This window comes from Eptesicus fuscus, chromosome 3 (assembly GCF_027574615.1).
Source record: "Eptesicus fuscus isolate TK198812 chromosome 3, DD_ASM_mEF_20220401, whole genome shotgun sequence".
Classification (NCBI taxonomy): domain Eukaryota; kingdom Metazoa; phylum Chordata; class Mammalia; order Chiroptera; family Vespertilionidae; genus Eptesicus; species Eptesicus fuscus.
In genome coordinates, this window is record NC_072475.1 from 58,172,573 (window position 1) to 58,198,519 (window position 25,947).

A 25,947-nucleotide genomic window follows, 5' to 3' on the forward strand; every position below is an offset into this window, starting at 1 on the left:
GTTGCTCTCAACAGCGCCTATAAATAAAATACTAATCTGCTTCCTTTCATAGCTCAAATGATTTAAGTGGCATGCATCCTACCTTAACCTCACAACCCACACATTTTACTACAACATTCCTTCCCCCACTCATTACTAAAATTGTTCTGATAAATCAGTGATTTCTTTCTAACCATTTATTTTTTTAGATTCATCGTTACTCATTTGATTCCACTCTTCCCATCTTTGTAGTCACTTGACTCTACAGACCTCATCCTTCTACAAGGACTCAGGCCCTCCTGACATTCTACACCATTTTCTCCCTTCATCTGTGACCTCTATGATCTACCTTCTTTAATGTCCTCTTTGCCACTTCCTATTACTTACACTGTGTCAGGCCTCTAAGGTTCAGTTTTTTAAAAATATATTTTTATTGATTTCAGAGAGGAAGGGAGAAGAGAAGAGATAGAAACATCAATGATGAGAGAGAATCAATTGATTGGCTGCCTCCTGCAAGAACGCTTCTGAGGATCAAGCCCGCAACGTGGGCATGTGCCCTTGACCGGAATTGAACCTGGGACCCTTCAGTCCGCAGGCTAACAATCCACTGAGCCAAACCAGCTAGGGCTAAGGTTCAGTTTTTGCCTCTGTTCCACAGTGGCACTGAGAGTTCACTATCATTTGACAAAACATTTAGTCCTCTCAGGGAGGACTCCTCCATTCTGTTTTAATAACCAGCTCCACACTGATGGCTCCCATACATTTCCCTAACTTTACCCCTCCTTTGTCTTCAGGTCTTTGACTGAGAGGTACCATCCTCACCTATAACTCAGTGCCACCCACTACTCAATAATGCACCATCCTCTCTGCCAAATCAGCACCCCTTCCCAACTTTCTTATTTCTGACGATGGGGCAACACTCCTTCAGTCCCCCAGGATGAAAAATGTCAAGTCTTTAAGTATTTCCTTAAATTACTCTGTCTCAGTCATACTTAAAATTTCTTCAAAACATATCCCAGATATATTGGTCTTGTGTCATTTCCATCATCACTTCATACATGGATTACTGCACTACTTTCATAGGTAGCAGCTATTAGTGTTGTATGTAGCAGCCATGTTAATTTTCGAAAAATGTTTATGACTTCTGCTCAAAATCTTCAAAAGACCACATCTTATCTCCTATTACCTCCTGACTAAAATCCAAGGTCATCCTTTCTCCTTACTACCCTTTTGCCCCCTCACCCCCATATTATAACCCTTTCCAGACTCATTATACCCCTATCTTTACTTATGAACTCTCCAATCCTTTCTGTTTCAGTGAAGCCTTCAGTATAACCTACACTGCTTTTCCTTTCTCTGAATTTTTTAAGCCGGTGGAATGCTGGCTCTTGGGAGAGGGCTGGCAGGAAAAAGCCCTGATTTGAGGTGTTTGCCAATTACCTTCACCATAGCAGACTTCAAGCTACCAATGCGACATCATTGATTGGGATGAAACTGGGAAGAGAAGTGCCCAAAGCCACTAGGAAATGGCTCCAGGATGCCACAGAACTGAAAAACTGTTCTGTAACCAAAAACTTTATATTGTCATGTATAATCTCTCCAGGTGTACTATTTAATACATTTGTTCATCACAATAAACTCCAGCCCTCGGAGTCGCAGTCCACTCATTTTAGAGCTCTCATAGTGTACAGGGCACAAAGTGCGTGCTTAATAAAAACCTGTTGGCAAGACCTGGAGGAGAGATATGCAAAGCTGAAGACTGGAGCAGGAGAAATGGGCATGTACTCATTTAGGGTTGGTTAGCAAGAACAAACAAAAAGAACAATAAATGTAGGAAATAAAATCAGAATGGGACCCAGGAGAAATATTGGTTATGTCCCACCTTTGTACTCATGTGACCCCTGACAAGTCAATTTACTTCTTGGGCGTTAAGTTCCTACATCTTTACAATTAGGGGACTGGACTACAGGACTTCTAACTTGATTCAAATGCTCTGCGATGTGGGTTAAACTGACAAGGAGACAGACTATGGTCCATTGCATTGGTATAAAAGTGATAATAAATTCATTTTAAAATCCACTAATAAGTCAAAGGCGTTATACTTTTCTAAGGTGTGAAGAAACATTCTTATAAGGCCCTTCCATTCCTTTGACCTAGTAATTATTCTGTAGAAAGATACAATGTCCTAAAGGTTATATCTATTTTATTCTACTTCTGGAAAAGAGATGAGCAAGTTCCAAGATACTTCTGCAGCATGTTCCACAATACTTCCTAATGTTTCTCATCCAAAAAAAATAACTATTACCTGTCTACTATGAGCTGGACGCTGGTAAGTGCTGAAGATTTAATAAAAACAAAACAGTCTTTATGTTCATGAAGCCCACACTAGTGTGGGTCAGTAGCTATTTAGTTCCAAATCATCTGTATTAATACTTTTAAACTTAAAGAGTACATATTGATCTGAATAATGGATGCAAGCTATGGACTCTCCATAAACAGGTATGTAAACATAAACATTTGAATAAAATTATATTACATATAATATAATTCCAGAGGTTCTCAGGTCCTCTCATCTGTGAAGTGGTCCAAGAATTGCAAGTTAATCCTGACCTATATCTACAAAGCAACAAATAAATTCAAGCTCATAAAAGCTCATATTCTATTTGATAAGGGAGTATAGCAAAGATTTCCAATAGAAACTATTAAAAATAAAGGGCCATTGTTTAAAGTATAAAACTTTGGCTATTTGAAATTTCACTCACCTAGAGCCGTGGTCGGCAAACTGCGACTTGCGAGCCACATGCGGCTCTTTGGCCCCTTGAGAGTGGCTCTTCCACAAAATACCACAGCCTGGGTGAGTCTATTTTGAAGAAGTGGCATTAGAAGAAGTTTAAGTTTAAAAAATTTGGCTCTTAAAAGAAATTTCAATCGTTGTACTGTTGATATTTGGCTCTGTTGACTAATGAGTTTGCCGACTACTGCCCTAGGGGGATGTCTGACTGTCGGCTTAGGCCCGCTCCCAAGCTGGCAGTCAGACATCCTTAGCGCTGCCATGGAGGCGGGAGAGGCTCCTGCCACCGCAGCTGAGCTCACCAGCTGTGAGCCCGGCTTCTGGTTGAGCTGCTCTCCCCCTGTGGGAATGCAGTGACCACCAGGGGTCAGCTCCTGCATTGAGCGTCTGCCCCCTGGTGGTCAGTGCGTGTCATAGGGACCGGTAGTTCAGCTGTTTGGTTGATTTGCATATTAGCCTTTTATTACATAGGCTAGCAAAGTATCTGCATATAACCTAATGCTGTATAGCTTCTAGAATACTTATAATACCTATTACAAGGTAAATGCTATGCAAATAGCTATTATGCTGTATTGTTTAGGAAATAATGACAAGAAAACAAGTGTACATGTTCAGTAGAGTTGCAACCATCATAGACCTAACTGCATAATTCATCTCAGCAACAAGGTAACTTTTTTTTTTTTTTAGTATTTTCGATTGGTGCTTGGTTGAGTCCTTGGATAGGAGGACTGGCTATCCATTACTTGGTTCAGGATGCTTGTTACATCAGTCTTCTTACTTGAAAACCCAATTGCATATGGATGTGTGCCTCCTTTTCATAAGTAATTCTGCATTTCATGACTCATTGCATATCAAAAAGATCCAATTAGCCATGACAAATGCATATACACACACTGTGAATAGGCAGCTTGAACAAGTCAAAGAGCACAAGTTCCGGAATTAGAGGGCAGGCTCATGTCCTGGCTCTAACATTGCGAAGGGAAGTGATCTTGGACAAGTCATTTAGCCCTCTGAGCTACGTTTCTTTCTTTGTAAAAGGTAGAGGGAACGATAAAACTTACCTAAGAAGGCTACTATGAAAAATCAGCCATGTACAAAAACATAGGTGAATATATTTAGCTATAAAATGGCCCCTAATAAGTAAAAGTTCTACTGGTTCCCCAAGGAGGCAAATTAAGCTTTGAATCCAAATGCCCATTATACAAATTTCTACTAGGAAAACAAACTGCAGATCCTGCATTTACATTGCATTAGAAGTTCAAAGCACTTAATTGTAGAATTGTTTTTAAAAAAATGCAGCCCTCATTTTAAGAAAACTGTGAGATCTTAAACCCGTTGCCTCATCAGACACTAAGTGGGTAGGAAACTCCAGACTACAGGTTTTCTCTGACAGCAAGGATCAACTCGAGATGGGGGACGGAGGAGACTCAAGATTCAAGTAGAGTAACGGAGGGAAGGGAGAGGTTGGCCTGCAAAGTGTGGAATGAATCAGGCAATGAGGGAGTTCTAGAGACGGCGGGTGAATTGAGCTCCGAGGAGGCTGGTGACGGGAGATGGGAAGACAGGGGGAACAGGGCTCATCAAGTTGGTGGGAGCTGTGGATGGAGAGCCAGGTTGCGAGCGTCACACAGGGCCAGCCCCCAGGGTCGGCTCCGCAATTGCTCGCTCCCACTACGACTACCGTGCGGGTAGAATTCCGAGCAACCGGAGGGGAGTGCGTGATGGCACCAAACCACCACCAGGCCTGGGAAGGCTGCAGGATTCCTCCAACCCGAGTGGCCAAGCTGGCTTCCCGCCCTCCCTCAGCCCGTCCCGCGTCTCACCCGCCGCCAGGCGCAGGCCGCGGAGGCTCCCCATGGCCGCCTACTCCGCCGACCGGCACGGCGCCTCGGGGAAGGCGGAGGCGCGGGAGCACTCAATGTCACAGAATGCCGCAAAGGAGGACGCAGGCGGCGGCGGCTGGCGGGGCGTGTGGGACGTAAGGGCGGAGCGAGCGCGTCGTGCGTGACGCAGCACGTCGATGGGCGGGGCTTACGGGCGGGACCCGTGTGATCCTCGGGACGTGGGTGACGTGCGGAATGTGCGAGTTGGCGCGTCCGGCGGGTCCCACCTGGCGTGGCGTCCTCCCCGCGTCCTTAAAATGTTCTTGTAGAGTGTGGGCAGAACGGGCCTTTGAAATGTTATTCTTTGCATCTTAAGGAAGTACTCTTTTCTAATAGAAGAAAAGAAGTGCGCTCATTCATTGCAGAACTGTTGCGAACTGTAGACCCCCGAAATCACGCTGCCTGGGTAAATCAGCATTTCAGTACACGGTTGTAGCAGTGTTTTCAATGAGTCATGCCTTTGTCAAAAACACGTAGCTGGGGCTCAGTGGCCCCCACACCCTGTTGGCTTTGGGAGGCTAATTGAAAAATTAACATGGATATTTCCTATTTATTTACCTAACACCGAACACCTTTCCAGCCCTTATGCATTGTCAGAAATGTCTTTTCTTGACATTTCTTAGTGATCCCAAATTCTTAACGAACGAAGGCCCCTCGTCTCTAGAGACCGGAGATAGATATCGGAGTGGGAGGGTTAAGAAAAACCACTTCTACTCCAGGTTTCTTCCTCGAAGGGTCTGGTTGGTGAGACTAGGAAATCGTTTCCCTTTTTATAAGAAGATGGGATTAGGGTAAAAACAATTCCTTCAAGTTCTGACATTCTTCGATCCATGCACAGGGGTCATTTCTAGGAGGACATGGCCAAGTTACGATGAAAGTTAGCTGTCAAAGGGGTAACAGTGAAAAGGACTGCAAAGTTCCAGGTTTCGACGTGAATGAGGACCAGGGAAAAGCCAAGATAGTTCAGCTATCTTTCTCGCAGATTTCCCTTGAAATATTTTGTCAGGCGCTGCCGCGGGCACCTTTGCTCCGCGGTGATTGGCTCCCGGCAGGGGCCTCCCGTTTGTCCAATATGGCGGCGCCCAGTGGCGGTGTGAACTGTGAAGAGTTCGCCGAGTTCCAGGTGATGGGGTTTTTCCCAGTGGCTGGTGTGTCCTTCCTTTTATCCCCGGACCCTGTACCCTCCTCTGGCCTAGGAGGGAATGCGGACAAGTTCTGGAAGAAGCGGGCAATTCGAGGCTCCTTTTTCGAGCCATTGGAGGTCATGCGGGCGCGGGGTTGGCCTTAGAGAGCCAGGCTACTCCTTGGGGGTCATGGTTCTCTCTGCGCCGCCCAGGCCTTGAGTACCCGCACGGGACACTCCGGGTGGTTGCGCGGTGGGAAAGCCGAGCTCGGGCCCCGTGGGTAGGGATTGTGACAATCTTTTAGCCATCCACCGAAATCTACCTAGCCTGTACCATTCTCGTATTTTAAGTTGAGCCTTTGTAGGAGATTTTTTAAAAAAGTGAATGAGAGCTTACTCATTTGATAAATCAACTTGGCACAAGTTTTATTGTTTTGGTGGGGTATAACGTTTGGAGTCTTGGAAGAGCGATTAATTCTAGTACCTGCCCTGGTGCTGCTGCCTTTCTAAGCATTAGAGAGAATGTAACATTTAAGAAAAACGCTGTATCTTTTATGTATTCAAGCACCAGAGGTCTAGGGTTAAATATTAACCCGTGAATTAAAGAAAAGGGGTTTGGATTTTGACCAAGTGGCAATGAAAGTTATCTGTTCCAATGTGGGCACAAATGTGCTGCTGTCTAGATTACAAATGTATTTTTTAAAATATATTTTTATTGATTTCAGAGAGAGAGAGAGAGAGATGGAAATATCACTGATGAGAATCATTGATCGGCTGCCTCCTGCACGCCCCCTACTGGGGATCAAGCCTGCAACCCAGGCATGTACCCTTGACCAGAATCAAACCCAGGACCCCTCAGTCTGCAGGCCCACGTTCTATCCACTGAGCCAAACCAGCTAGAGCTACAAATTTATTTTTAACTAAAGGTATTGAAAAATTATTTCACATGTCATTGACCTATCCGTAGTATGCTTTGTGCTTTGAGCCATTTTGTAGGGAGTGGTATTCTCGAAGATAACTTCAACAGACTGAATTCTTTGACTACGATTTGGCCAAAGAACTTTATGCGGGGTCTTTTTGTATATGAAGTCATCACTTGCACCCTCTTCACCACTTCAGCTTCTTTTCAGACTAGCTCAACACAGCTGTTGACTTCAAATATGATTCATATGCCCAACAAATGCAAACATTTGTAAAAATCTTAAGTAGGAAAAAAAAGACTTGAATTCTATAGTGTACGGACTATTTAAGGTTTACACCATTTGTTGCCTTGGTCTTGTCACATTAGTACTGTGATTTAACTTGAGTCAGTACACTCAGAAAACTGTGTAATAATAGTCTTAAGGTTTATGAGAAAGTCTTGGTTAGTGAGTTAGATGTTCTGGGTTCAGGTACTGCTTCTGCCATTCTATTAGCTTTGGGATCTTGAGCTAATCACTTAACTCCTTTGGCAATTAACTTTTCAATCTGTAAAATAAGATTATGTTAAGTAATATTTAAAACTTCTTCCATCTCTATAATGTTATTTGAATCTCTAAAACCAAATTTCAGAGGATCTCTTTTTGCTGTTAAAACACTGATTTTCCTTTTGGAAGGTCAGATAAAATGTAAGTGGGGCAAAAGCTAAACTGTTGTGCAGAGCCATTCCATTCACAGAGAGAAAAAAAAATCATAAAATAAGTAATTAGTGATACCTAGGGGAAGTTTCTAGATACTTTCTCTAGGACTTTTCCAAGTACATGGTTTATAATGGAGAATATCCTGGGTTAAAAGTCAGAAGAACTGCTTTTCCAGAGCTGGCCTTGGCACATCATTTAACCTCATTGTAAATAAGAATAGCATTTGTCCCTATTGCCTCGACACACAGTAACATAAGTGAAGATGCTGTAAAATTATAATGTTTTAGTATAGCATTTAGGTTTAGATGAATTTAACTGGCATACTCACAAATTACTAAGCAGTTTAAGTTTTTTAAAGCTATGGAACCATTACATTTTCTGTGTAAGTATCCTAAATGTGAAAAGCACTGCACTGAACACTGTCGAAGAGAAACAAGTCACGTATATTTTGTGTGTGTGTGTGTTTCTTTTGATACTTTTCTTTTTTCTTTTCTTGTATATATTTTTGTTGTTCTTGTTAATTGTAAATCAGTTTTTTCCATTGATTTTTTTTTTTTGAGAGAGTGGAAGGAAGGGAGGGGGAGAGAGATAGAAACATCCATGTGAGAGAGATACATGGATTGGTTTGCTTCCCTCACACATCCTGAATCCAACCCGAGTCCCTTTGGTTCTTGGGCTGATGCTCTAACCACTATAAAGATTAGTTGTATTTTTTCAGAATTTTATTATGAAAATATTCAAACACTACAAAAAGTTGAAAGAATTGTACAGTGAACACTGGTACCCACCATCTAGATTTTTTAACCAGTGATTTGCTGTATTTATCAATAGCAATCTCTCTACCCATCAATCCACCTTTTAAAAAAATATATATATTTTTTATTGATTTCAGAGAGGAAGGGAGAGGGAGAGAGAGATAGAAACATCAGTAATGAGAGAGAATCATTGATCGGCTGCCTCCTGCACGCCCTCTACTGGGGATCAAGCCTGCAACTCAGGCATGTGCCCTAGACCGGAATTGAACCCAGGACCCTTAAATATGCAGGCCAACGCTTTAGCCACTGAGTCAAACCAGCTAGGGCTGTTAAATAAGTTTTGACAGAAAGTTTCTTCATGCCCCTTCCAGTCAACCTTTGCCCCATCCTTCATCCTTCTGCTCCTGCATTGAGTGTCTGCCCCCTGGTGGTCAGTGTGCATCATAGCTACCAGTTGGCCAGTCGCTTAGGCTTTTATATATATAAATTATAAAAGTTGGACTTTGCACTCCTGGAAAATATCCTATTTGCAAAATGAAATAAAATCCAGAAAAGAGTCTTACCGGCATGGCTCACTGGTTGAGCATCAACCTATGAGCCAGGAGTTCATAGTTTCATTCCCAGTCAGGACATATGCCTAGGTTGCGGGCTTGATCCCCAGTGTGGGGGATGCAGGAGGCAGCCGATCAATGATTCATCATTGATGTTTCTATCTCTTTCTCTCCCTTCCTCTCTGAAATCAATTAAAAAATATATTTTTTAAAAATCCAGAAAAGAATGTTTAAAATTGAATGTCTGGAATCCCATTTTAACATTCAGCAAGAATTTATTGAATATTGTTTTAGTTTGCTAGGGCTGCCATGATAGATACCACAAATGGTGGTTTAAATACAACAGAAATGTATTTTTTTCACAGTTCTGGAAGCTAGAAGTCCAAGATCAAAGTCCTGTCAGGATTGGTTTCTGGTGAGCCTTTCTTCCTGGCTTGCAGATTGCCGCCTTCTCACTGCATTCTCTCATGGCCTCTTAGTGGGAGAAAGATCTCTGGTGTCTCTTTCTCACAAGGACACCAGATCTATGGGATTAGCACCCTATCTTACTTACCTCCTTAAAGGCCTTATCTCCAGATACAGTCACATAGAAATTTTGGGAGGGCATAATGCAGTTCAGAACAGTTACGGCTAGGTACCAGGCATTTGGGAAGACCCAGTGGACTGGGTATAAAATGTAGAAAATATTGAGAATATGAATAAAATGCTATAACAGTTCAGAGAGAAATAAGTCAAGAGATGATAATTGAGTTGGGCCTTGCTCAGCTGGTGTGTCTCAGGGTTGAGCATTGACCCTTGAGCCAGGAGGTCATAGTTCTATTTCCAGTCAGGTGGCTGACTCAATCCTCAGTAGTGGGCATGCAGGAGGCAGCTGATCAATGATTCTCATCATTGATGTTTCTATCCCTCCTTTCCTCTCTCTCAAATCAATTAAAAATAAATAAATGATCTGGGCCTTAAGTGAATAGGATCAGGGCTATTTTCGGTAGAAAAAAAAAACAGTATATAAGGCAATTTTATGTATTTGGGGAAATAGCCAATCAGTATTGCTGGAATTACACAAAAGATTAGAACCAGGTTGTGAAGGGCTTGGATGCCAAGTGTGAGATTAAGGAGCCAATTTTGAGCAGAGGGTGTGAGATGATCAAGTGTTTTAGGAAGATTCATCACTTGTGCCATGGTCTTTGTTCAGGCTCTGTTATTTTTGCAACTAGCTTTGTGATAGGTCTCCTTATTTTCAGTTATTCCTTTCTCTAATATATCCCTTCTTCAATCTAATCTCCATAATATTGTGGCTTTATACTGTTATCTTCGAAATTTTAGAATCTGAACTATGCATCTAATTTTAGGCTTATATTACTAGGTCTAAAATACTTAACATGGCATTCAATCCCAAAGTACCTCTCTCTATTTATATCTCTTACCTTTGTCCTTATTCATGCATGTTTCTCTCCCCCAAACCCTTACCTCCTCCAATGTACTTTTGATCTCTGTTGTCCAACTACGTAGGCCTATTTTTCTCTGAACACATTATGCTCTTTGTTATTTCCATGTTTTTTTTCAATTGTGGCTACTTTGAAATCCTTTTTTCCTGACTCTGTCTGAGATCTAATTCATATATCACCTGAACAAAACCAACTCAACATTCCTTCCCAGAATTTTAAGTCTTAGTATTTCTGTTAGGAATATTTATTCATTTATACACAGTTCATTTTGAGTTATATGATAATTAGGTATAAACTAAATAGACTATTGTCTAGCATTAGTTATGGTTCCTCTTGCAACATGCCCAGCTGCTCTCTGTCCCTGTGCCTGGGGGTGCTGGGTGTCAGAGGACTGTGGCAGTTGTAGGCAAGTCTTTGTTTCTGGCTTAGGGGGAACAGTGTGAGTACTGCTGTAAAAATGGAGTTTGAGGAACCAGGTCTGTCTAAAAAGAGCACATGGGATCTACTGGGTGCCTACCGGCAGAGGGTGTGGAGAGGAAAGGTTAAATCTGAGATTATTTTTTTGGAGTATATTTGTATTTTACTGACCTGTAATAGAACTTTTCCCACCCCCACTGCCCATAAACCCTAAAAGCTGCTCAAAATAATAAAAGGAATTTACCAGAGGGTTAACCTTAGGAATCCTATCTAATAAAGAGGGAATATGCTAATTGACCCTCACACCATCACAAAGCTGGCAGTGCCCACAGCCAATAAGGAAGGAATATGCTAATTGATGCCCCACCCTCAAAGATGGCAGCGCCCACAGCCAATAAGGAGGGAATATGATAATTGACTGCCCCACCCTCAAAGATGGTGGCACCCACAGCCAATAAAGAGGGAACATGCTAATTGACTGCCCCGCCCTCAAAGATGGTGGCGCCCACAGCCACAAGATGGTGGCGCCCAGATCCCTCAGCCCAGCCAGGGCAGGAGGCACATGGCGAGGCTGAGCCCGCCCCCAGGCCGGCCTGGCCGCTCTGTGCCTGCCTCTGGAATCCCCCAGTCCCGTCAGCCCTCCAGCTGCCCAGGGCCAGCCTGAGGTGCAGGCAAGCCTTGGATGGCGGCTGCCCAGCTGCCCAGGGCCAGCCTGAGGTGCAGGCAAGCCTTGGATGGTGGCTGCCCAGCCGCCCAGGGCCGCCCAAGGCTCAGGTAACCAAGGCCGGCCGAGGCTTGCGCTGCCAGCAGTGGCAGCAGCAGAGGTGTGATGGGGCATCACCTTCCCCTGATTGCCGGGTAGCCTCTCGCTCCTGAGGGCTCCCAGACTGTGAGAGGGGTCAGGCCGGGCTGAGGGACCCCCCCTCCAGTGCATGAATTTTCATGCACCGGGCCTCTAGTCCTATATAATAAAAGAGAAACATGTAAATTGACTGTACCTCTGCTATGCTCACCAGCCAATCAGGAGTGAGTATGCCAGTTAACCCAACAAAGATGGTGGGTTAATTTGCATACACAGGCGCTGGGCGGAGAGCAGAGCTGGAGAGCCGGCGGAGAGTGGAGCGGCTTGGGGAACTTGGCTCCCAAGCCGCCAGACGGAGAGCAGAGAGGGAGAGCTGGCGTCTTGGAGGACTTGGCAGAGTGGGAGGCCGTGGGACAGAAAGAGCAGGACAGGGAAAACCCAGAGCGTGGGGAGCACCAGGAATTCTGGGAGTAGTAGTTCTGGTGGCAGCCCCAGGACCAGAAGCGGAAGCCCAGAGCGCAGGGAGCACCAGGAATGCTGGGAATCGTAGGTCTGGTGGCAGATGGATCTCCCAGACACTAGAGCAGTGATGGGCAACCTTTTGAGCTTGGTGTGTCAAACTTTGCCAAAAAACTGAGCATAACTCGGGTAGTGTGTCACTTTGAGGAAAAAACTAACTCCAAGACTCTAGTCACAAATGTTTCATCCTCAGGAGCAGCAAATGTTTCATCCTTGGCATGCGGCCGCGTGTCATCAGAAATGGCTACGCGTGTCAGTGCTGACACGCATGTCATAGGTTCGCCATCACTGCACTAGAGCAAAGTGAGCCTGGAGCAAGTTACTGTTGTGGTGGGGGATGGAGGGAAAGCAAAGGTGAGAGTCATAAGTAAAATCCGAGTGTCTAGGAAAAATTAAAGGGAGGATATCCTAAAACTTCCAGGAAATCTTCACCAATGAAGCAAAGAAAAAAAAAGCCTCTATTATTCTGTGAGCAACAAACCAAACTGGGTTGGGGTCTCAGACAATTCACTCTTATGATTGCAAAGACAGACAGAAACTCCCGGATTGGAGAGGGCTCCACTGAGGGTTCCCAGGTTGGAGAGGGTGCAGGTCGGGCTGAGGGACCCCCCCCCCCCCATGCACGAATCTTCATGCACTGGGCCTCTAGTATAGTATAATTATAGAGAGGCAATACACATTTACTCTTCCCTACTACTAAATATGGGCACTCTTTCAGTACTGAAATTGAGATTTTTATCCCACAATTACAGGTAAGACAGAAAATGAAATTCCAAGATAAAGTACATAAATAATTTTAAAGAGTCAGCCTAAAATTAGAGATTCATGCTATCCTAGAATCTCTTCTTGTTTTGAGGAAGGTGAAAGATAGTAGAAGGTAGAGGCACTATAAAATTTGAAGAGTACTCTTTGTTATGCTTTGACATTTTGAAGCTGATTAGGGTTCCAGGTTCTACATAAAGATGTAGCCTTCAGAGAGCCACTGAAGTGTGTGTATTTCTGTATTTCTGTGTTCTTCAGTTGCAGTTTATTGTGTATAAGCTGCCAAGGACATTTTCTGTATATTTTCTTGGTTGAATTTGTGAGAGAGAGTATGCTATTAGAGCTAGGCGTCAGGTAGGTAGTCAGTAATTCTTTTTTTTTTTTTTTAATTTTTTATTTTTAATGAATCTTTATTGTTCAGATTACAATTGTTTCTCCTTTTTCCCCACATATCTCCCCACCACCCAGTTCCCACCCCCCCGCTGTCCTTATCCATAGGTGTATGATTTTTGTCCAGTCTCTTCCCATACTCTCCACACAGACACCCCTTTCCCCCTGAGAATTATCAATCCACTTCCATTCTATGCCTCTGATTCTATTAAGATCACCAGTTTATTCTGTTCCTCAGATTTTTAATTCACTTGACTTTTAGATTCACTTGTTGATAGATATGTATTTGTTGTTCATAATTTTTATCTTTCTTCTTCTTTTTCCTCTTTTTAAAGAATACCTTTCAGCATTTCATATAATACTGGTTTGGTGGTGATGAACTCCTTTAGCTTTTTCTTATCCGTGAAGCTCTTTATCTGCCCTTCAATTCTGAATGATAACTTTGCTGGGTAGAGTAGTCTTGGTTGTAGGTTCCTGCTATTCATCACTTTGAATATTTCTTGCCACTCCCGTCTGGCCTGCATGGTTTCTGTTGAGAAATTAGCTGATAATCGTATGGGAGCTCCCTTGTAGGTAACGAACTGTTTTTCTCTTGCTGCTTGTAAGATTCTCTCTTTGTCTTTTGCTCTTGGCGTTTTAATTATGATGTGTCTTGGTGTGGTCCTCTTTGGATTCCTCTTGTTTGGGGTTCTGTGCGCTTCCTGGACTTGTAAGTCTATTTCTTTCATCAGGTGGGGGAAGTTTTCGTTCATTATTTCTTCAAATAGGTTTTTAGTGTCTTGCTCTCTCTCTTCTTCTGGGACCCCCATAATTCTGATGTTGGTTCGCTTGAAGTTGTCCCAGAGGCTTCTTACACTATCTTCAACTTTCTGAATTCTCTTCATGCTTCTCTGGAGGAGTGTCCTTGGCCTCTTTGTATTCCAAATCTTTGAGTTGATTCTTGCAATCCTCTAGTCTGCTTTTGGGTCTCTGTATAATATTTTTTATCTCAGTCAGTGTATGTTTAATTTCTAGTTGGTCCTTTTTCATATCCTCGAGGGTCTCATTGAATTTATCGGCCTTTTCCATGAAATTCTTGAAAAACCTTATAACCGTAGTTTTGAACTCTATGTCCAGTCGCTTGTTCTCCTCCATTTCTTTGGTTTGTGATCTGTTTCCTTGCCTCCTCATATTCTCTGCTTCCCTGAGTTGGTTGGGTAGCTTTGTATACTAGGTGTCCTATTGGTTCAACGGGTCAGCCTCCCAGTTACCTGAGGTGGACACTCTTGGTGTACCCCTTTGTGGACTGTGTGTCCCCCAGCAGGAGCTACAGCAAGAACTAGTTTTCTCCTCCTTTGCTTGGGCGGTTTTGGAGCAGTCTGACTGGAGCTGCAGTTTATTTGGTTAAGCTGCCACAGAACAGGCCATTTATATGCAAAAGCCGCTGTGTGGAGGCTGGGCGGGTTTGTAGAATGTGCGGGGCGGGGTCTCAGGGCTGGGCGGGGTCTCAGGGCGTCACTAGGCTGGGGCGTGGCCAATGGTGATGGCTGGCGTCAGCCGTCTCTGCCTTTCCCGTTTCCAAGTCCCTGCGCCCCACGGTCCAGCGCAGAAAACAATGATTGCTGGGCGCACCACTGCAAAAAAGTCACTCTCACTTTCCGACCCGATGGCCGAGAGTCCAGCTTCTCCCCGTAGGTGTCTGGGTCCCCCGAGTGTCCCCAGAAACTGGATTTCAGAGCGATCGAGAGCTTGTCTCCCTGCGGGTTGAAGAAAAACCACGCACCCGGTCGCCCGCCGCCAGCCCGATTCCCGCACCTCTGTACCTCAGCTTTTCAGTGTTTGTGCTCCTTTCTCTTCTTGTAAATCTTCCACTCAGCCAGCTTTCCCGTGGTTCTGGGTGGTAGACGTTTTGTCTTTTAGTTGTATTTTTGAAATTGTTGTGTGAGGCAGCAGATTAGTTGTTTAACTATGCCGCCATCTTGGTTCCTCCCCCCGCCTTCCCAGTAATTCTTTATGAATGAGACACATTTAATGGCAGTACTTTTGTACCTACATTAACCTTCCAGTTGCTGTTAGTCTGTGAGGGCTGCCCAGGCTTTCTTCTAGACCAACAATTTACAACCGGTATGCTGTAAGAATTTTTAAAACATGCAATACCTGACTATTTAGTCAGTGGTACTGACCTCTTTTCCCTTAGGTTGCCAAATAAAAAAATGACAACAGCTAACACAACAGTAGCTGTTCAGTGTGAATGAATCAAAATTATACCTGTTTGTGTGTGGGTATGTGTGTGTTTTTGTCACCTAGGCATAATATCTATTTTTTGGTGTGCCACAGAATTAGTGTATTTGTGCCAAGAGATGGAAGGGGTTGAAAATCGCTGCTCTAGACCTCTAGTTGTCTTGAGAGCTCTAGCGCTTTTTCCACTATAAAGAAATGTGTGCCTATTGGGTTTATAGTTCTTTTCCTTCTCCCTTAGAATTTTGGGGAAAATTTCCCTTCTTATCTTTAGCTTTTCTAGTGTCTTTTCTGTGACATTTAAAGAATAGCTTATAGTTCTCAGCAGTCCCTGAACAAGTACAGTGTTAGTTTAGCGACTATCATACTTTCTTAAATTCAGCCCTGTCCATTCGGTCTTTCTGTGACAGTGGAATTTGTGCTGTCCAATATAAGTAGCCACTAGCAGCATGTGGCTCTTGAGCACTTCAATTATGGCTAGTGCAACTGAGGAACTAAATTTTATTTAATTTTAATTAAAGGAACCTCATGTGGCTAGTCTCTACCCTATAAAAACCAAGCTCTAGGTCAAATATTGATAATTCTCTAGCACCCAGAAGAATTGATATAGTTGATAATCCACATTTGTAGGTTCTATTGATTGATTCATTCATTCATCACCTAGTAATGCAGATGAATTCCCACTGCTGTATAAGTAATTTAACAGTCTGTCCAAATTGTTTTATTGGAGGAAATTTGACTGTTTAGCTACCATCAAATTCAAAACTGGTTCAAGTTCCAGGTAAATCAAAATCCTAGGCAGTATCAAGTTAGATAATCTTTCACCCTGATTGCTGTATCGGTCTCCTAACTAGTATCTCTGTATTTACTCTTGTTCTTCTACATTCTATTTTCCACACTTTTTTTGTGTGTTAATCCTAACCTGAGAATATTTTTTCCATTATTTTTAGAGAGAGTGGAGGGAGGGGGAGAGACAGAGAGAAACATCCATGTGAGAGGCATTGATTAGTTGCCTCCTGCACACGCCCTGACTGAGGCTGGGGATTGAGCCTGCAACCTAGGTACATGCCCTTGACCGGAATAGAACCTGTGACCCTTTGGTCTGCAGGCTAATGCTCTGTTCACTGAACCAAACACTTTACTGTGGAGCCCTAACTACACATAATGAATTATCCCTGTGCTACCTGCCCATTAGTTATTTAACACTGTAACTTTAAGCAATCATTTTAAAACACAAGTATCATCATGTAGTCCCACTGTACCTAACTAAGTACTTCATTGGTTCTCCATTGTTCCCAGGAAAAAGACGAAGAGTCTCTCACAGGAGTCCTCAAACTTTTTAAACAGGGGGCCAGTTCACTGTCCCTCAGACCGTTGGAGGGCCGGACTATAGTTTAAAAAAAAACTATGAACAAATTCCTATGCACACTGCACATATCTTATTTTGAAGTAAAAAAACAAACGGCAAAAACACCCGCATGTGGCCCACGGGCCGTAGTTTGAGGACGCCTGGTCTATCATATGACCTATAATGGTTTGTCCTCATTTACACCATGTTTTCTCTTACTATCTGTACTTAAGCCATATTAACTTTTGAGTCCATTAAATACTTTATTTATATGACTGTGCAGGTTACCCATGATTTCCACTCTGCTGAATCTAAAAGTTAATTTCTGTTTATGTCTTTCTTAGAAACATTCAACACAATTGACCATTCTTGGAGCCTCTCTTCATCTGGCTTCTGTGACATCATAGTCTTTCTCATGTAGTTTTAGATGCTGGAGTCCCTTCTTGTCCATTGGTCCCCTTCACTGCTATGGTCTCTCAAGTGATCTCTTTTGATCCCATAGCTTTAAATAACATTAATTTGTTACTATAACTCTAATCCTGCTTAGTGTCAGAATGGTATATTCAACTTTTTACTCCGATATCAAAAAGGCATCCAAAAGGCATTTAAAAAAAACTTTTTATTCTCTAAAATTTCAATATCCACAACAGGAGAAATTTATATAATAAAGAGGTAATATGCAAATGGTCATGACACTTTGATGCATAACAACCAAACAGCAGGAGGGCGGGGCAGCGAGCTAAGATGGAAGAGCTACAGGAGGACGGGGCAGTGGGCGGAGAGCTAAGGAGGGTGGGGCAGCGAGCTACGTGCGGCAGAGAGATATGAGCGGTGGTGGGCTGGGCAGCCCCCTGAGGCAAGCGGCAGCAAGCTACTCACGCATGGATTCGTGTGCAGGGCCACTAGTGGTATCATAAAGTTCCTTGTATCCATTTCTTAGCTCCAACAATTAATTCATGGCCACTCTTGTTTCATCTATATTCCTACCACTCTCCCATCCTAACCAGATTATTTTAAAACACACCCCACAAGGATATTTTTTCTATAAATATTTCAGTTTGTAGTTCTAAAAGGTTACAATTTTATTTTTATTTATTACTAGAGGCCTAGTGCACAAAATTTGTGCACGGGTAGGGTCCCTAGGCCTGACTGGCGAACAGGGCCTTCCGGCTGGGGCCTTCCTTCATTCTGCACTGCCCCCTGGTGGTCATCACACGTCATAGTGAGCGATCAAACTCCTGGTTGAACTCCCAAGGGGACACTTTGCATATTAGCCTTTTATATATATTTATTTTCTAAATATATTTTTATTGATTTCAGAGAGGGAGAGGGAAACATCAATGATGAGAGAGAATCACTGACTGGCTGCCTCCTGCACACCCCACACTGGAGATCAAGCCCACAACCCAGGCATGTGCCTTGACCGGGAATTGAACCATGACCTTCTGGTTTAAAGGTCACCACTCAACTACTGAACCACACTGGCCAGGCTAAAAGGATACAATTTTAAACATAATACAAGTATAACATACAATTAATAATAATCCTAAATATCATCAAATACCCTGAGTCACAATAGAACTATTGATCTGCCTACTCCTAAATCTTTTCTTCCCTCAGCCCCTTCCTCATCGTCAATTAATGGCACAATATCCATTCAGTTGCTTGGGCCTCAAAACTAAAGGTTATCCCATTTTCTTTTCTCACCCGCTACTCCCACCAATTCAGCAGCAAGTTTTATCAGCTCTAGTTTCAAAATAAATCCTGAATCCAGCTTCCTCTTCCTAAGTCTACTGCTACCACTTTATCAAACTACCTTTATCTTGCCTAGACCACCATAGTATGCTAAATGGTCACCTTGTTTCCATTCCTCTCTCTAGTCCATTCTCTACATAGCAGCCAAAGTTATCTTTTAGAAAATTAGCTGTTTATATCATCCCCTTGCCTAAAACTGTGTTACCTTTAGAACAGAATCCTTTATTGTTTCCGTGGTCTCTGTTGCCCTTCATTTTATTCTGCTCTGACCTTACCTCATATAACTTTCTCCCTATTCACTCCTAGCTCACTTATGTTCTTTTAGTTCTTCAAACACCCCAGGTGTTCTTGTCTCTCATTATTTTTGACTGGAGGCGCAGTGCACGAAATTTGTGCATGGGGGGTGGGGGTCCCTCAGGCCTGCCTGCACTCTCTCCAATCTGGGACCCCTCAGGGGATGTCCAACTGCCTCTCGCAATCCGGGACTTCTGGCTTCTAACTGCTTGCCTGCCTGCCTGCCTGCCTGCCTGATCGCTCCTAACCCCTCTGCCTGCCTGCCTGATTGCCCCTAACTGCTCCCCCTGCTGGCCTGATCACCCCTAACCGCCTCTGCCTCACCCTGCACCTGGGACCCTCCTCCGTTCAGTCGCAGGCACCCGGGACCTGGGCTTCCCTCCCTCTGGCTGGCCGCAGGCACCCAGGACCCGGGCTGGCTTCACCCGGGCTGGCCGCAGCCATAGGGGAATATGGGCGGGCGGCTTCGTCCAGGCCATAGGTGCCCGGGACCGTGGGGTGGGTGGCTTGTCCCTCTCCTGGGCCACAACCCTAGCCACTGGCACCCAGGACCATGGGGCGGGCAGCTTGTCCCTCTCCTGGGCTGCTGGTGCCCAGGACGGCGGGGCAGGCATCTTGTCCCTCTACCGGGCCGCAGCCTGGCTGGTCCCCATTCCTCTCTTGTGAGCTCATTTGTGCCTGGCTCGTCCCCATTCCTCTCCCCAGTGTTGAGTGTCTGAGCCATTATGGCGTGACTGTGTGAGGGCATGATGACCATTTGCATATTAGCTCTTTATTATATAGGATTATTCCCCCAGATGCTCTTATAGTTGGCTCATTCATATTTAGGTCTCAGCTCAAATGCTTCATCCTCACAGTGGCCTTGATTTTCCTATCTAAAGTAGACCCTTCCACCCTACCCAGTCACTCTTCATCCCTGTTACCTTAGTTTGTTTTCTGAAACCCCTTATCTGTGGTTTCAGCCTGTGGTCAACCACAGTCTGAAAATATTACATGGAAAATTCCAAAAAGAAACAACAACTAGGTTTTAAATTATACAACTTTCTGAGAAGTGTGCTGCCCTGCTCCATTCCACCCAGGACATGAATCAGTGAATCATCCCTTTGCTCCCTGTCCATTAGTCATTTAGTAGTTGTCTTGGTTGTCAGATCTACGCTCTTGATATTGCAGTGCTTGTATTAATTAATAATGGCCCAGAGCATAAGAGAGTGATACTGGCAATTCAGATATGTCAAGAAGAAGCCATATATGGCTTTCTTTAAGTGAAAAGGTATGTATGTATACGGGAAAACACAGTATATATAGGGTTTAGTATTGCGCCTGGTTTATGCCTTTTTGATATCCATGTGGAGGTCTTGGAATGTATCCCCAGTGAATAATGGGGGACTACTTTACTGAAATTATCTTGTTTATTGCCTGTCTCCGAGAATTTTCTCCATAAACGCAAGGAGTTTTTCTGTTTTATTTACCACGATAGCCCTGGTGTTTAGAATGATGTCTGACATAAATTAGACATTAGTGAATACTTTTTAATGAACAGTGAGTTAATAAATGAGTGAACTCTGTGGTACTGTCTCTAATTACTACATATATTTTTAAAAGATTATTGAGGCCTCTCAGCCAAGGAAAGCTTTATCTAAAGGGTATAACTTAAATGTTGGCTCAGAAGATCAGTTTGATTTTAAAAGAGGCTTTTTTTTTTTTAAATAGTCAAATTATAGGAGATAAAGTTAACAAGGTAGGTCCCTCTCTGCTATGTACCTATTTTTTGACTGTCTGAATAGTGCTAACCATCATTTGTTTGGAATTTGCCATTTACTGACATGATACATCCTGCACTGAACATAAAGCATTATTTAAAGTTGCTTAGTGAATATGTTGAGATTAACCCCTAAGAATTCCAGTGTACAGAGAATGATGATGCTATTGACAAAAATAGAAACATACGAGAAGAGGGGATAAGATAGTGAAGTTGATTTTAGACCTGATGTTGGCCTGTGTTTTATTAGTCGAAATTACGAGCCTTCTAAAAGCTGTTTTATTTCTATATTGAAACTAGAAAAGATCGTTAAATTGCTAATGAAAAATTAGTGGCCTAAGTGGTTATTATAATTGGGAACAGCCTAAATGTTCATTAATGGGGAAGTGGTCAGAGAAGTTGTGCTACCTGCACAGGATAAAATAATTATTAATAGCAAGGGCAAAATGCTCATAGTATAATGTCATGAAGCTGGACTTTAAACTGTTACATAGTATCTCAGTTTTATAAAAATATTCATAGATTTTTATAGGAAAAAACTGAAGGGACATGTTAAAATATTGATAATGGTTAACTGAATGATTTTAACTTTCTTTAAAATTTTTTTCTAATTTGAATGTGTAATGCTTTAGTGCTAGTAAAAATATTTAACAAATGGATAAAGAAAGAAATAAAGGAGTTGGTTTCAGTCTGGATTAAAGTTTGGCAAAGGAAAGAAATAGAATGTTATGCTGAGGGAAATAGAGGATCTAATTGGCTTTATTGAATGACTAGAGGTGAATTTTCATGCACTGGAGGGGAGGGTCCCTCACCCCGGCCTGCCCTCCTCAGTCCGGGAGCCCTCAGGGGCGACCCGGCGATCAGGGGAAGGCGATGCCCCCACAACACCTCTGCTGCTGCCATTGCTGGCAGTGCAAGCCTCGGCCAGCCCTGGTTACCTGTGCCTCGGGCTGGCCATGGGCGGCTGGGCAGCCGCCATCCAAGGCTTGCCTGCACCTCGGCCGGCCCTGCTTGCCTGAGCCTCATCAGTGGGGTGTTCAGGAGGACCCAAGGCCCCCGGCGGGGCTGCGGGGACTCTTGGCAGCAGGCGCGTGGAGCGGCCGGCCCTGGCTGAGGGATGGAGGATACTCTCAATGACATGAGTTATAACTTCCAGTTTGTTGGACACCACAGTCAGGCTTCAGCTTCGGGGGAGGGAGGAAGAGAGGGATGGGCAGCTCGTTGGAGGAGCCTGGGCGAGCTGTCAGTCAGTGGGGGGTGCAGGAGGACCTGAGGCCCCCGGCAGGGCTGAGGGGACTCTGGCGGCAGGCGCAGAGTGGCCAGTCCCGCCCCCACTCTGGGCCCCGCCCTCTTGTGAGGGTGTGATGGTCAATTTGCATGTTACCTCTTTATTATATAGGATTAATGAATCAGGTAGCATCCCATCTAGCAAATAGAAGGGAGTTCCCTGATTTTCATACACATTAATATTGAATGTGAACTTGGATATTTTCAGTAATAACTCTCTTCCTAGAATTATATACTTCTGTTTTCTTGATGATTTTGCAGAGATCTTGTTTGTTTGTTGATGAGTTGGGGGCAGGTTTAAGAAATAATTTAAAGAGAAAGGTATACTACACCTTTCATGTTTGTTTGTTTATGAGTGGGGGGCAGGTTTAAGAAATAATTTAAAGAGAAAGGTATACTACACCTTTCCTAGTGTTTATATTATTTGGAGACAGGATGTAGCTAATTCCCAATTTCTCTGACAAATGTACGCTAGTCATTTGAGAAAAGGGACTATGCTATGCAGGCTTACTCACCAAAGTCCAAGTCCTCTTGCCTGTTATCATCTTTCTTTTGGTTGGTTTGAGAGTTGGAGCCTTTTTCAGGGGTAGGAGGTCTTTGGGAAGTGTGAGCCAGAGTTCCTAAGAAAGGTAAAACTGATTCTTGCTTGTTCTATAAACAAGAGAGCCATGAAGAGATGTGATTCCTTCCCTAGCAGCATATTTTGTTTTACTTATTTTTGTCACAAAAATTATATCACCATGGAAAAAAAACCCCAACAACAACAAAAACTTAACAATGAAAAGCCTAAAAGGGTATAGATAAATTTCAACAAGTTAACCACTAGCGATAGTTTCTTGTGTTATCTTTCCAAAAGTTTTCTACCTAGCATCACATTTTAGAATGATAGCGAGGGAATGGAATAAGCAATTATGCTGATTGATTTGGAGGATGTGGGAATCCAGCTCAGTAGAACACTTTATTGAGCACACACTATTTGTGAAGTACTGTGGGTTACAAATGAATTAAACAATCTTTACCCTTAAGATTGGAGCCAAGGAAACAGAGCTGGTGCCCATTATTAGAATTACTATTATATAATTCTTGCAACGAAAGTTTTCCTGTATTTGCACTATATTTGGCGTGGTTTCCCCACTTCTAACATACAGGGTTGTTAAATCAAGAGCTTTATGTTTTGGTTTAAGTGCTTCTTTTTAAAAAAAATCACTTAACTTGCCATTCAGGTTATTCTTCTTTTATTTTAAAAATATATAGGAATTACTCAAGGTGATGAGGACGATTGATGACAGAATAGTACATGAATTAAACACTACGGTTCCAACAGCTTCCTTTGCAGGGAAAATTGATGCCAGCCAAACCTGTAAACAACTTTATGAGTCTGTAAGTGTATCTTTTGAGTCTTTCTTTTGTGCTTCTATGCGTTTCTTTGCAGGCAAAATAAGAACTCATTTGATAAATGTTATAACTAAACTGTGGATAAAATAATGACATTATGTTTTCTTCTTGCTCACACCTGAAGGTGTGTATAAGTTTTGACCTAGTTTCTACAAAGTAAAGAAATGTGTGATTGTAGGTACAGTCTGTGAAGAGATGGGTCTAAGGAATGGGAGTGGTCGTTTTTGGCCCCTTCTTGGGAAGCCTTTACCTTATATCTTTTCTTTAACATGGAAGCTAAAGTTCAAATGGCATTTGCTTTTTGAGGCTCTACTGCAAGATTACTATTTGGATTCATTGTCTCATAAAGAAGGTATTACTTAAAACCTAAAGTCCATTTAAAAAAAAAAATCAGTTTTGGATGAGCTTATTCATTTCAGTTAAATTTAAGCCATTAACTGCTGCTATTTTTGTTCTGCTTTTATATGAAAGTACATTATTTTAGTGAATGGTCAGGTAATTTTAGTGGCTTTAGAAAATCACAGGGTTGTGGGCTTTAATGAGCAGAACCCAGTATTAGAAGTAGGGAGCATCATGCTAGTCCTAATTTATTGTGAGGTTGTTTGACTGTTCACTTAGCTTCTTTGGGCAGCTGTCTAAAGAACTGGAAATTATGATCACTTTAGTGACCCCACCCCACTACCCATATAATCTTTGTGACCTACTTAATTGTTTCCAGTCCTTTTATTAATTTAGAAGTTTATATTGTAGTGATTACAAAATGGATTCCAGATCTAGATTAAATCCCACCTCTGCTACTTCCTAGGTAGATGACCTTGAACATGTTACATAACCTCTGCCTTAGCTTCCTTATTTGTAAAATAGTATCATAAGAATATCTCGTTCATAGAGTTGTTTACAGGATTAAATGAGCTAATATAAAGTGCTTACTGTACTAAATGTTATACATAGTAATGCTTGATGCTTCTATTATTAGTTATTGCTGTTATTATTTGTTATCCTTTTGTTGAGCCAAGATAACCTGGCATACTAAATTTGGAAGCTTTCTGTTTTGTATATTCTTAGGTATGTGTTTGGATTTTTTTCTGTCGTTATCCTAGAGTAGCAATTTTCAACCTTTCTTATCTCATGACACACATAAACTACTTACTAAAATTTTGCAGCATATTGAAAAATATATTTTTTGCTGATCTGACAAAAAAAATAGGTATAATTTTGATTCACACCAAATAGCTACTGTTGTGTTAGCTGCTGTCAGTTTTTTATTTGATAATCTAAGGAAAAAGAGGTCAGTGCCCCTGGCTACATAGTCAGGTATTGCATGTTTTAAAAATTTTTATGGCATACGAGTGTACCACAGCACACTGGTTGAAAATCGCTGTCCTAGAGGGATTCAGCAGCATGAACATCATGCAAAAGATTGTTTATCAAGTAGTTTTGTGCCAGGGATCCCATCTGCAGCACAGTGTTAATAAGTACCACTGAGTTCCTTCAAATATTGTCTCAGTTAAGAAATGGAACTCCATGAAATGTCTAAGCTGCTTGTAGTCACCCTGACTTACTTTAGTCCCTGACCCTTCCTTCTGTAGCTGATGAAAAAGTATTTGCACTCTAATGATAATGCTTCTTCATAGGAGATGATCAGCAAAGTTATTATGAAGCACTTGTTTTAGAAATTCCAAATCTTAAAAATTACTAGTAGTAAAAATAAAATAATTTTAGTGAGATCCCCTTAGTAGAGCATATTCCCTTCAATCTATTAAATTTCTCTAGCTTTATTTATTGTTCTCAAGATAAACATAAAAATCAGTTCTGAGCAATATAGCGTCTATGAACTTGGAATAGTGCTCCAAAACTGTTGTTGGTGTTATAATGATTGATTTAGGGTGATTCATATATACTTAAATGGTATGCTTCTCCTTACATCATTTTGTCAGAAGTTCTGGAAGAAGATTTAAAACACAAAAAAATGCTATGACAAAAACTTCGTAATTTTTGTTTGATTTATTTTTTAAAATTGATTTATAGAGAGAGAGGAAGGGAGAGATAGGGAGAAACATCAATATGAGTGAAACATTGATCGGCTGCCTCCTGCACACCTCCAACAGGGGATCAGGGATCAAGCCGCTACGCAGGCATGTGCCCTGACTGGGAATCTAAGCAGCAGCCTTTTCCTTTGTGCACGGGACGATGCCCAACCAACTGAGCCATAGTGGCCAGGGCTTTTGTTTTATTTGAATGATACTTAACCAAGGGTCATTCTCAAGGTTCTAAAACAAACCAAATGATGTTGAGGAAATTAGAATTTAATTTGAAGTTTACTTAGAATCAACCTTTGCTTTAGAAAGAAAAACACCCAAAAACCAAAAAAAAAACCCCAAAAACCCCACAAAAAAACACACACAAAACATCCCATACTATAATTAGGACAACTGTTGGCATTATATTTTAATGACCATCATATCAGAACCCAAAGGGATTTAAAGAAAAACTGAATTGAAAAAATATTAAAATAAAATTCTAAAAACTAAAATGCAGATAGAAAAGTGAGACTATTTTGTTATACTTCTAGTTGGTGCGAGTGTTATTTTACCAGTTGCTGGGGAGTTAGACACAATATCAAGGTGATTAAATAACATCTGGTATCTGAGCAGGGTATTGAGTCATGTTGCCCCTAAATATTAGAGGTAGAAAGAATATCAGTGATTATTTTCTCAGAATTCTTCAGAGGAAACTGAAGCCTGGAAATGCTAATTTCTTAGGCAGTCTTATGCAGCAACAAGGAGAACTTCTTAACTCTCAGGATGGTTCTTTTTATTCTCTTTTAGGAAGAGTAGTTCCCTGCCCTCAGTGGCT

At 42.3% G+C, this 25,947-nt stretch overlaps 2 protein-coding genes across 4 annotated transcripts in view; one reads left to right on the plus strand and one right to left on the minus strand.

Moving 5' to 3' along the window:
• Positions 1–4,739, minus strand: part of FAM162A (family with sequence similarity 162 member A) — a 35,463-nt gene extending 30,724 nt beyond the window's left edge. Inside the window, exon 1 of one of the 2 annotated variants that reach the window (XM_008146667.3) lies at positions 4,594–4,737. In XM_008146667.3, coding sequence (XP_008144889.1) covers positions 4,594–4,627 — 34 coding nt within the window. In that variant the 5' untranslated portion in view covers positions 4,628–4,737. Of the gene's footprint in view, positions 1–4,593 lie in introns of both variants that reach the window. The other variant, XM_054713929.1, reaches the window with a different exon arrangement.
• A 986-nt stretch (positions 4,740–5,725) lies between these two features.
• The window catches only part of MIX23 (mitochondrial matrix import factor 23), a 32,819-nt gene continuing 12,597 nt past the window's right edge, over positions 5,726–25,947 (plus strand). The window contains exons 1-2 of one of the 2 annotated variants that reach the window (XM_008146666.3): positions 5,726–5,776; positions 22,951–23,076. In XM_008146666.3, coding sequence (XP_008144888.1) covers positions 5,726–5,776; positions 22,951–23,076 — 177 coding nt within the window. Of the gene's footprint in view, positions 5,802–22,950; positions 23,077–25,947 lie in introns of both variants that reach the window. The other variant, XM_028153385.2, reaches the window with a different exon arrangement.